The sequence below is a fragment of the Thalassophryne amazonica genome, chromosome 8, assembly GCF_902500255.1.
Source record: "Thalassophryne amazonica chromosome 8, fThaAma1.1, whole genome shotgun sequence".
In the NCBI taxonomy this organism is placed as follows: domain Eukaryota; kingdom Metazoa; phylum Chordata; class Actinopteri; order Batrachoidiformes; family Batrachoididae; genus Thalassophryne; species Thalassophryne amazonica.
Window position 1 is genome coordinate 86,483,223 of NC_047110.1, and position 12,555 is coordinate 86,495,777.

The following is a 12,555-nucleotide window of genomic DNA, read 5'->3' on the forward strand; positions in this document are numbered from 1 at the left end:
ATTTCACACTTTTATAGTTATCTTTACAATGAAAGTGTGTTAAGAAATTTGTTCTAGTAGTCTATGATGACTTTCACCTTTTTTCAGCATCATTATATGCAAATATTGCCGTTTTGTGCTTGTCCCACACCCAGACTTTTGATCTTCAATGATAAAAATGAATGGTAAAGAAATGTTTTTTCTGTTTTAAAATATCTCTGAATAAAATATCAGTAAAATAAAACATAATTGGGGTATTCAATGTCATACAACTGATTTTTTTTAAACAAAATGTAGTTGTCCCACACTATTGCCGTAATTTCCACCACAACACTGTAATGTCCGTAAACAGTTTGTATGAAAGATTGTTTGGGTAGTTTCTATGGAGATAAACAGTGACATCAGAGCCCATGTATATAGCGCCAAATCACAACAAACAGTTGCCCCAAGGCGCTTTATATTGTAAGGCAATGGTGTGGTGGTAAATTGCATTTACAAGACCAATAGTGCCCGTAGTTAAAGAATCACCCACATACACATTATTCCCTATCAAAGTATTTTGATGTACCAGCCTAAATGTGTAACATAGGTCAACGACACTCTTGCCAAAAACATGGCGCTGGCTATGAGCTGAAACCAAAACTCTGCCACTAGGTGGTGCTTCTACTAAGGAATGTTAATTTCTTTGTATTTGAGGTGTTATGTTTAGTAAGTAATACTTGCACAAGGTGTAGCTTTGCATACTTATACATACAGTATTATTGACATTACATTAAAAGAAGGATGGTGGTATGAAAGAAGGCAAAGCAACAAGTGTATGTTTAACATCCACAGTATACCAGCTACTTACTTTGCTTTTACCATAAAACTAGAGTCAATGACCTTCTGCAAACTCCTCCTTTTCATGACAAATATTTTCACATTTCTGTCAAAAGTCCAAATGCACAATTTTTTATTGGGACATAAAGCTTATTCTGGCTTATAAGATGCAAAATAATGAAACAAAATTTAAGATCAGTGAGCCTGCTCACACTCGCACTGAATCAGTGTGGAGATGTCCTTACACTGCAACATCAAAAGCCCTTGCATGGAGTTTGGTTAAGACACTTGGTTGCAACCCAGTAAAATTAACAGGGTATGAACCGAAGTGCTGAGCCGGCATTAGTTTACTTGTAAATATTGTATGAAGCTATCAATCAGACTGAAGCCTAAATGTGGTCTCGCACACCAACAACAGCAAAAAACCTGATATAGTTGCTGTTCATGCAGCAAACAGTAACACAAAAAGCACTTTTAAATATGACAAAAAAATGTAACTGCCCTTCAGAAAATGTGCAAGTATGACAAATCTGTATATACAGTATAACAATAAAAACCCATTTACACTTAAACAGTTGACACACCGAATACCTTCTGGCCATACTTGAGGCCTTTCTCTTAATCTTGAAACTGACTCAAGCACTATAAAGCTCGACTCATACACACAATCAGGTTCATAAGTATTTGGACTGAGTTTTCAGGGATTTTGCCTCAATGTCATTGAAATGAAAAAAGATTCAAGGTTGCTTGTTGCCTTATACAGGCCCTAAGGTGGTACCGGTATATATCTGTGGCTACTGTAGCATGAAGTGGATGAGCGCCTACAACTCCTGGACAAGATGAAAGTCCATTGCAGATTCTGTACTTCCTCTACCAAGCTTGGACCCCACTTATAGCTGAAGATGAAGTGTCTTGTCCAAGGACAGTGACAAGTAATGTGACTGGAAAACAAACCCAGGTCTACATATCTGTAGTTCAACCTCTACTCTGCCAAGCTACCTGCTTTACATTTTCAAAGCCCATAAGTAATTGGATAAATATGCATATTATTTTTAATACAAATATCACTTTTGCATTCTGGAAGTATACATGAACACATCACTGAAAACATCTTGGAGACTTGATTCACCTCAATCATTAAGACGTACAGTATAAACAGTCTGGTAAACCTGTCTGCAGTAGGCAGATCTCAAAAACTGAATGACAGAAGCCAAAAAGAACAACGGTGAGTTATAGGCTTCCATGGGTGTGACTGGAGAAACTAAAAAGTGCAACTTTTACTGGTTGCACTACCAGTCACAAAGTCATGGTGGAGTTATACGTAGTTTGTGCAATTACGTATTGGCTCTAAAAATAGAGGGACAGCAGATTAAAACAAATGTCTAATTCTTAAATGGTTAATGCAGTATTTTTGTTAAAACCTGTTGAATCTACATTGCTAGCACATCTTGCTTCATTTGACCTCCATTATGGTGGTTCACAGAGGCAAAAAAAAAAGGGGGGTGTCACTGTCCAAATACTTATGAACCCGCTTTAACTCGTATCACACTAGGTACTGAGACATTTCAAAAAGTCACCGACTTGGGCAGTTGGTGTCCTCCTGGACTGACCCTGCAAAAGTCTGGGGTGGTCTGGACCAGGGGTACCTCGACTGCTGACTGTCCTGGGGGCTTGGAGTAGATCAGGGGAGACCTGGTGTACAGCAGTGGTGCAGGGAAGGCGGAACGGTCCCTGGGGCCCCGAGAAAAAGGTTTAGAGTAACTTGGTGAGGTGGCTGCGTTTGAGTCTGAATGACCGGCTGTGCTGCAGTGGACGGGAGTGAGCCTGTCAGCAAAACAAGGTGGAGGAGGGGGGACAATGGAGTCCTCCACCCAGCTGGTATCTTTTTGATATTCTAGCTCCTGTGGCAAACTGGGGAGAGGACGCGCTGAGGGAGGAGTAGGAGAAGGTGAAGGAGGGATGAACACGGGGGATGGAGGAAGAGTGTGGAGAATCGGCTCATAGCCTGTGTGACTGACGTACGCAGCCGGAGCGCCTTCAGGTGTCAAACTACGCCCAGCTTCCAGCAGCTTCTCTGGACAGTGGTCCTCCTCATCAGCCTCAGAAAGGTTGTCATACTGTGAGGTGTTGGAAGGCCGTCTGTTCCCTTCAGGCACTGCCACAGAGAGAGAGACCGGAAACTTGGTTGGCTTCAGGGGAGGATGGCTGGGAGAGGAAGGAGTTGAGGTGAGAGCACGTGAGTGAGAAGACTTTGAAGAAGCAAGTATTCTCTGTGCAAGATCAAAGGAACTCCGTGGTTTGGGGTATTGTCTTGGATATTGCTTCACTTGATTTGTGCGGTCTGAGCGCAGTAGCGAGGCGGCGCTGAGGATAGGCCGGTGAGTCTTTGTGTGTGGCTCAGTGTCATTCCCTAAACAGGGAGGTTCACTGCCCGGAAGTCTTTGGTCCATCTCATCAAGGTAAATTAAAGGTGGAGGCGGTAAATCTGGAAGGTCAAGAATCTCTTCTTCAGCCTGCATGGTGAGAACATCTGAAGCAGGAGGTTCATATGGTGGAGGCCACTCCACAGCCTCTTCCTGGGTCTCAGAGTCTCCGTGGTGGTTGACCGCGGTCTGTCCGAACTCAGCGTGCGACTCCTTCATTTCATGGACTAGCTCTACCTTTATACGAGGTTTGTCTACTTTTGGAGGTAATGGAGGTGTTGGACAAAGGTCTTTAGTAGATGGGGGTTCTTCTTTATGCACTACAACTGGGTCTGGTGAAGGACTATGCACCACAGAGGGGCTCGAGTGCTGCTCCTCCGTCAAAGAGGACGTCTGGTGTTGGTTGATGGAATCATTTTCCTGAGTGTCTGCTGGGGACTGTGGGTTCATCTTGACATTCAGAGGAGTGTCAGGCAGGAGGACAACAGGTCTCTCCTGACCAAGAGGCTTCTTTGGCAGCTCTTCAGACTTGGCTAGAAAGAAAACAGAATCCATCAACAAGAGTCATCACAAGATGACAGATCCCCCAGGTCTCCACAAATCAGTAATATAAAGTGTCGGGAATCACCCAAGTACACGCTTATGCAAATTATGAATGAAACTGGTCAACTGGTTCTTGAGATATTCCGCTAACAAGCAAAAACGGATGGACATGATGATCACTATACTCCCCCCCCCGTATTTCATACCAGGGGGATAAAAAGTGAGACATTAGAAAACCACACATCATTCTGACCTTGCTACATTCTAATTTAATTCACAGATTACTTTCCATGAATTCTGACCAAGGTTTATAAAAGCTCATTTGTTTGTCATTCATTTGTGCAGGTTGTACCTGGAGGAGGTTGGCTCAACTTTTTACTGCGTAGCTCAGACATGGCAGTCTGTAACTGTTCAATCACCACATCGTCAGGCAGGAAGAAAGAATCAGCGAGTTGTTCCTGAAGAAACTCCCTCAAATCCTCCAACTGAAGCTTCAGAAGACGTTCTGATTGGACAAAAACCGAGAAACAAATTAGAGAACAGGTCAAGATAAAAGTCAAAGAAACAAACAGAGGTGGTGGTCGTGACCACCGGACCTAGACTGTTAACATCAAATAAAACTGCCAAACCCATGTACGTTACTGTGGATTTAAAGTTTTAGAAGACATGTAACCACTGTGGAACAATCAGAAAGTTAAGGGTTTCTCTGGTGTCTGTCTCACTGACGAGCATCCAGTGGCAGAAACGTCAATGGGACATTACACAGGCAAAGCAGCATCACTTTTCTGATGTATCTGGTGCATCAAAGGTCACCAGATGTTGAAAGGGTTTGGTCTTGTTATATGCACTTTTAATTTGGTCAGTTACATGATGATATTTATTGTTTTTGAGTTACTAGCCAATAGAATCTGTGGGCATGAAGATAGCAACAGCAATTTTGACATTTGACCCCAAGGACCTTTAGTTTACCCAAATAACTACCCTCTAGAGGATCTTGCCAGGGCAATTATGGAATTCACCTAGATGTGTGCCACATCTGGTCTAAATCAGATTGAAAATCAAATACCCCGTCCTTCAGCGAAATTTATTTTTCAAATCGCAGTTTCAGGGTCAAACGTCTTTGGCATGCGAAGTCTGGTAGAAATCAACAAAAGGACCTGGGAGGACTAGACCAATTAATACAACTGACGGACAGACAGACGGATATCACCTTAAATGATAAATGGACTCCATTTAACATATAAGGTGGCACAGTGGCTCCTTGTTGTGGTTTGCACTGCTGCCTCACAGCAAGAAGGTCGTGGGATCCCTTCCCGCTCGGTCCTTTCTGTGTGGAGTCTCCATGTTCTCCCCGTGTTTGCATATGTTCCCTCCAGGGGCTCCAGCTTCCTCCCACCTCTAAAGACATGTAGGTGAATTGGTGACTTTATCTTGACCACAGGTGAGTGTGAATGTGTTTGTCAGTCTATATGTGGCCCTGCGACAGACTGGTGTTCTGTCTGGGTGTACCCAGCCACCCCCCCGCCCATGACCCTTGACTGGAGTGAGCGAGTATAGAAAATGAATGAATGAACTGCATTTTCTAATGCTTTACACTGATTGCTCACATTCTCTCTCTCTCTCTCTCTCACACACACACACACACACACACACACACACACACACACACACACACACACACACACACACACACACACACACACACACACACACACACACAAGGTCACCACTGACCTTTGGAAGCTCTGACCTCACCTGGGTAGTTCCACAACCCAACTCCATATTTGTTCCAAGTTTGGTGTAAATATGCATGAAATAAAATGATTAAAACATAATTTTGACCTTTGACCACCCCCTCTAATGACCTTGCTGTTTGCCAAAACAAACTGTTTAAAGGCAATTCTGGGGTTTGACGTCTTCCACATATCAAGGTTGGTAGAAACAAACAGATCAATCACAGTTTTTATCTTTGACCCCAATGATTTTGACCTTTGGCAAAACAACTCTTTCAGGGCAGTTCTGGTGTCAACCTACAAACAAACACACAAAACATACAAACATTTCTGAAATTATATTATAACTGTGCTAAACTGGAGGAGATGGATGAATTTATTTATCTATTCACTTGGTGGATTTTACAGGGTACAAGCCTAGGCTTTGGGAAAACCTGCATTAATGTAACATTCCAAAAACAAACAGCACCGAGTTACAGTGTAAATCACAAAGGTCCAAATCCTTCCTAACTTTATGATATCACATAAACAACTAGACAACCAACAAACGTATTTTGGAATAAATCAGCCAATGTGCTGAGATGGTCTGTGTGGAGGCAGCCTTCAGTTGTTCTCCATAGCAAGCTGGCATTATGTGAAGCCATTTGGTCAGGAGGCACAGCGTGCCGTGAAATCCACACAGCGGCAGCTCCGACCGTTTCCGGGCAAGGAGCTGCTTTCATTCAGGGCGGCACAGAATAGAGGATAATTCAGTCGGCCTCCGACTTACTCTTGTGTAGTTTGACGGTTGTATAAGCCATCGCAGTCAGCAACTTCTCTCCCTCCAAAATGTAAATGTCCCACAAACGCAGGGTGAGGGTGAAAGGTGTCTGTTATGCAGGAAATACAGCAGAAGACAAACAGTGAGGTTTTACAAAAAAAAATCCCATGTGGGCCTATCTTCAAAGAGTTTAGACGCCAACACATCTGGAATGGGAACAAACAAGGAAGATCCACAGAAGAAACACTGTTCCACTTCATATTTTACAAAATTAAATTGTGGGGACTCACTCTGTCAATGAAGCACTGCAGAAACCATTTGGTGGAGTAAAGCCCTGTTGTCATCTGCTCCTTGTCCTGTGGGTCAGCAAGTAACAGAAAATCATTTTTTTTATGTATAAATCTCTTCCCCGTTTGTTCTGAGTGGCCTGTTGCTTTTTAGTGACATTTTGAACATGTGGCATTTTACAGCATTACTCAGAAAGCAGAGGTTACTTTGCCATTAGATTAGGACAGAATTCTAGGATTACAAGGATTAGAATAGTGTACAACGAAGGGCCAAGATGCTGCAAGATCCTGTCTCAGCAGGTGGATTTACACATCAATTTTCAATTTATTTAATTTATACAGCACCAAATCACAAGTAAGGTCTAACCTTACCAACCCCCAGAGCAAGCACACAGGTGACAGTGGTAAGGGAAAACTCCCTCTGATGATTTGAGGAAGAAACCTCAAGCAGACCAGACTAAAAAGGGTGACCCTCTGTGACATGAGTTCCCTTCCTCAACTTAAAGTCCAGGGCCTTGTTTTTATGAAGCAGTACTAAGGGACATAGACTGAGACAAGGCTTAGTACACAAACTTTAGTTTGGGTACTAAAAATGGTGGCGTGCTGTGGGGACAGACTTGACAAGTTAGACCTGTCTAACTCTAGTACACAGGTCTACAATTCAGACCACCCATTTGAGGTGGGTTAAGCCTGTTAGTCCTGGTCTAAGGCCAGGAAAGCAATAGCTGTTGTGCTTCAATTCAGAGAGAGGAGGCGACAAATCAACAGAGGGGTTATTAAGATTGCTGGGGTTTCCCCAGTCCCTCAGATTTATAATGTTTTCACCGATTTTGATTGAGAAGGAAAAAAGTTTTTTTTTGGAATCATATCAACCCAGGTATCATATTATAGGGACATTTTACAGAGTACATTCATTGAAATTTGTAGCAAGAGGCATGCAATATTAAGTCTGCTTGGGCTGAAAATGTGTTTGACAACTGAATGACTCCCATTTCCATTTCTGAAATCACTGCACACTTGTTTGATAGGTGAAAATAGGTAAATCATCACTGCGACGTTCATTTTTGCTTCCGTAACTCCAACCCATAGTGTCAAGTGTTCCTTACAATGTTCTCCAAACACCACAACAACCAACAAGTGCTTATCTTTAACACTAAATTTTTAACCCAAGAATATAGAACCAAACTCAATTTTGCTTATTTTTTTGGTCAGGTTTAACTTCAAACAGCAGCAGTTCTCTTTTGAGCCATGTTTCCTCAAGGAGACTGTACATTTCGGCGTCGGTAGAAGCTTTGCTTCTTTTCATTTTCACATCGTTTGCACTCAGTGCAGGTGAACATAAGTTTCACATCCTCAAAATATGCACTGACGATGATCAAACTTGTCTTAAAACTAAACCACAACAAAGATGAAACAAATCAATAATGCAAAGTGTCGGTGGATCACCCGTGTACACCCTTATGCTAAATATGAATGAAATTGGTCAAGTGGTTCTTGAGATATCACGCCAACAAGCGAAAACAGATGGACAGACAGATGAGCATGCTGATCGCTATATCCCGCATATTTCATACCGGGCGGATAATGAGATTCCAGGCTATTGAACATGCATAAAGGGCAGGAACATCTAGACTATTTACACAGTAAGTAGTTTGTCCATCAAGTCAGTCAAGGACTTTCCTTAGTCAAAGACTCTCTCATCAGATGGTTCATGCTAAAGACCGATACTGTATTTTAACCACTGGTCTTGTGAGTCTCAGACTATGACTTAGCCTAAGACTTTCATTTTTGCACTTTTCAAAAACCCAGACCTATGATGATCTGGGAAATTCCCTGCTGAGGTGATCAGGAGTAAGAAAAACTAGTGGTAAGGGGAAAAAACCCCTTAGTAATCACTATTCTAAAAGCATCACTGTGAGGAAAAATACTTAAAGCAGTTTTGGACGGTGGCGTAGTGATTCTCCCTGCAGTTTGAGTTTAAAGTGATGTATTGAGATCTCATCCTTAGGGAAAATACGGAGTTTATATTCAACAGACATTTATATAGCCAGGCAGAAAAAACCCAAGTTGGCGAGAAAAGACTCTCCACAGTAGAAGGCAGTGTAAGAAAGAATACATAGCTCAAGCACAGTGAAGGTAACCTGAATCCTAACCATGATGTCTGCAGAATTATCAGCCAAACTGTGATGTGTTTTCAGACCTTTCTAATCCTTAAAAACCGACAAAAGCTCTTGAATCCTCTTTGGCAGCATTTTTCATGTAAGTAAGTTAAGTCAACTTTATTTCTATAGCACCTTTCATAGCTACGACATCACAAAGTGATTAAAAAGGCAAACAAGTAAAATACATAAAATACAGAGAAGGTACATTTAAAACAATGATTTTAAAAACAGGAAAAAACAAAAAAAGAACAAAACAATAAAAACCCTCATCGCCGTAAATATTTTTAACCTTTATTTAACTAGATGAAAGTCTGTGCATATAAAACTATGTGCATGCAAAGCAGCTGCTGTAAATAGGTAGGTAAAAAGCCAACAACATTTTATTGAGTCTTAAAGTAAATAAATATGAAACTCGTCACTGGATCCTTGATCTCTGGACATAAATAGAAATTAACTAAATCTGTAGTTTTTGTCCAAAGCATTTCCTTTCAGACATTAATGGCATGATTGTCTTTCCATACATCTGAGCTGAGCTCAGCTTACCGCTGGAGTCTGCAGGTCTGCAGCCATACAGTATTGGGCTGCTGCACGTCAGTGCTGGACGTCTCATTTTGGGGAAAAAAAAACAAAAAACATTTTGATCAATTGCAGTTTATTGTTTCTATTACAACATTGGGAAAGAGGCGTCATTTGATTTAAACGGCAATTTGCTTTGAAGTTATAAATTCCGAGCGGACTCGACTCAGCAGAGAGCGGCGCAGTGTTTGATGCATTGGAACGGAAGACGATTCTCGTTTCTTTCTCGCAACAAGATAGGAGTCCCAGTTAGTCACTTTAATCCACACAAAAGTGACTCACGATTGACATATTTTAATGGCTTTGAGAGGGGTTAAGAAGCGGAGTTGCCGCATCGAGGAGCGAAACAATGAACCAACGAAGCAGCAGATTGAAGCACTGCTTCATTGGTTCAAGGTTCAAAGCAAAGCCGCGCTGCAATCAACGTAGAGAAATTATCATTTTCCTGACAAACACCCTCAAAAACAACGGCCGCTCTTGAAGGACCGATAAGGGAATCGTTATGCAAAAAGGCTGTCGATGTCGGTGGATCGAATCATTTCTTAACGATACTCCAAAAGAACCGGTTCTGGATACCCAACCCTAGTTGTAATACAGAGAGTACATCAAAATTTTGCGCATGCACAATATTTTTGACGCATGCCAGCGTATGTCTCATACGTCACGCATATGTGGGCCATAAGCTGTAGGTAAGTTATGCAATTGTTGACACACATTTCTTAAGTTACTCATAAGTCAAAATATGTCCACTGATGCTGTCCATTGATTGGCTGAACAACTGAAAGCTGCAGTCTTTGTGTGAACAGTTCAGACTGTTTCAAATATTAAAACCATACACACGCAGCATAAAGTCTTAATCTTACCTGTTTGTTCCAATTCGGATTCATCATCACAGCCTGACGAAAACATATCCACATAAAGCGTACTAATTTTGGAAAATGACATCTGAAAATACTTGTTGTAGCTGAAGAAATGTAGCGTTTTAAAAGAAGTCCCTCTGAGTTTTGTGCATTTCTCAGCCTGAACCAGAGAACACCAGCAATTTGCACCACAATAAGAAAACTAACTTATTTTAAAAGTTCAAAGAGTCATAGCGCCTCATTCATTCATGTCAGCGTTTACCACAGACATCAGTCGATTCTTCAGCATTCTGCACGGGATGAAAATAAATCCCATGATCCACCAAGACAAAAATAAAATAAAATAAAAAAAAATGTTAAATTATTCTGTTTGACCTCCGTATGGAGTGGGAGAGGCTGAGTGACAGCGTATGCGTGCTCGATGAAGTGCTTGCCAGTATTTACATGTTCTGCCTGCCAAACAAAAGGGTTCTGCCAGCAGTGGAAATGTAAATCAAGCCAGACTTAACCGTTCCGACCCGGTCGTACCATACCGTGCAGTACTGACCCAGACCGCTCGGTGGAAACGGGGCTGTCAGCATACGCTGGATAAATCGCAAAGGTGTGACAGCTGCATAACTTATTCATTGTATCCGGCGTATTCGGCATATTTTTCATATGTCGGCATATGCTGGCTTAATCGTAAAGGTGTGAGAGGGTTATAAACAATGTTACTAAGCTAGCTCCGTCTGACATTTAAAGAAATGCTTCCTGTTCATAGCCCTATTAATTTGAAGTCAGTTACCTCTAAGCCCCTTCTAAAGATAATCACATTATCTTACTCACCAGGTGCTTCTTCAGTTTAGGCAGCATTTTGGAGAGGATCAACTCATGATGCGTCTGAAAACGATGCAGTTTGGGAAATCCTGGGATGAAGAAACCTACAAGGGGGGAAAAATGGGGACAACATGTTATGCTGACTAGACTATAAAGACTAGAGATACTTTTAAAAAACTTTTTTTCTCTTTTTTTGTAATTTGGGAGGTCCTGTGACTTATACTCGAGTGCGACTTATATACTGAAAAAAAAATCTCACTTTTGTTATTAATAATAATAAAAAACATTATTTCTCCCCCCGACCTGATGCCAGATAAGTGGTTAAAATTGTATGAATTATTATTTCTGACTTTCCCAAAAAACAAAGCACTAAACAAAATAAACTCAAATGATAAAAGAAGAAATGCCAATAATAAAAAGTACACTTCAGCAATGCACACACACAAAAAAAACCCTCAGAGCTGAAACCAGAAGAAAAAAAAGGTGTGAATGAATGAATGATTCATAACTGGACACGTGTCAGCAACTAAATACAATCACTACTGAATACCAATTTATTTAACCAAAACCTTGGATTTTGAAAACCACATTTGAATCTACAGTTCTGGCCCAAAAATAAAAAGAGTCTGATTATAAGATCCCCATCCCCCCCCCAAGCTTCAAAGCAGATTTGAGAGGGGAAAAAAAAAGGAAAGGAAAAAAAGAAGCTTGTACTATAATTAGGCCCATGTAGTACATGCTCTAAATTTTGTCATGTGAAATTCTCAGCTGGTTTCAAGTTGTGCAATTTCAATTCCTTCAAAGGTCATTTCCACTAGTTGTCTTCCAGATCATTCAGCATTTACCATGCATGCTGTGCCTGGTGTTGGTGAGGAGCTGGGACAGAGCCCAGAAGGCATCTTCTTCATTGAGGTACATGAGCAAGATGGCAGCGATCTGACTCATTCCCTGGCAGTAACTCACCTCCTGTGGGGAAACAAGAGCAGACATGTCTGTTTAATAATGAAGGGGCAAATGGGAAAAATTTTTCATAGATTATTGCACACACACACACGGGGGGGGGGATAAATATCTGATGTGCAGTGAAGTCAGATCAACTGCAGGCACTTTCTATACGTACACGACTACCATGTTATAAAAGATGCTGTTCAAATATTCAGAGTCGTGAAAGTTGCTTTCCCAGTAATGTTCACCGTGTGTTGCAGTTGAATCACGGTGATGACTCAGTGATAAACCAGGACGCACACACGCACGACATTTGTCCATATTAAGGCAGATTTATTGCCCACTTTGGGGTGAAATCTCCAAAATAACCTTTCAAGGCAGCACTGCTGAATTAATTATAGTTACAGAGATGTTAAACTGCACATTCTCCAAATTCCACTCGACCATCACATAAGCAAATGGACAAATACTGTTCCCCCCCCCCCCCCCCCTTCCTCCCCTCTGTCTCCTACTGACCCACTTTCTTATGAGCTGTGTGAGAAGAGGAGGGATTAAAAAAGGACAAAGAAAAAAACAGAACACTGCATGTCCACTTCCTCTGGCTCAAACACCTCAACAACACAGGAACCAAAGCCCCCCCCCTCCCCCTCAA

At 41.6% G+C, this 12,555-nt stretch overlaps 1 protein-coding gene across 2 annotated transcripts in view; it reads right to left on the reverse strand.

The window, feature by feature from the left end:
* Positions 1 to 1,222: 1,222 nt before the first annotated feature.
* Positions 1,223 to 12,555, reverse strand: part of si:dkeyp-19e1.3 (USP6 N-terminal-like protein) — a 73,768-nt gene continuing 62,435 nt past the window's right edge. For both annotated transcript variants that reach the window (XM_034176878.1, XM_034176877.1), the window contains exons 9-14: positions 11,804 to 11,924; positions 10,968 to 11,062; positions 6,548 to 6,613; positions 6,267 to 6,366; positions 4,117 to 4,269; positions 1,223 to 3,754 (exon numbers count right to left, since the gene is read on the reverse strand). In XM_034176878.1, coding sequence (XP_034032769.1) covers positions 2,364 to 3,754; positions 4,117 to 4,269; positions 6,267 to 6,366; positions 6,548 to 6,613; positions 10,968 to 11,062; positions 11,804 to 11,924 — 1,926 coding nt within the window. In that variant the 3' untranslated portion in view covers positions 1,223 to 2,363. The remainder of the gene's footprint in view (positions 3,755 to 4,116; positions 4,270 to 6,266; positions 6,367 to 6,547; positions 6,614 to 10,967; positions 11,063 to 11,803; positions 11,925 to 12,555) is intronic.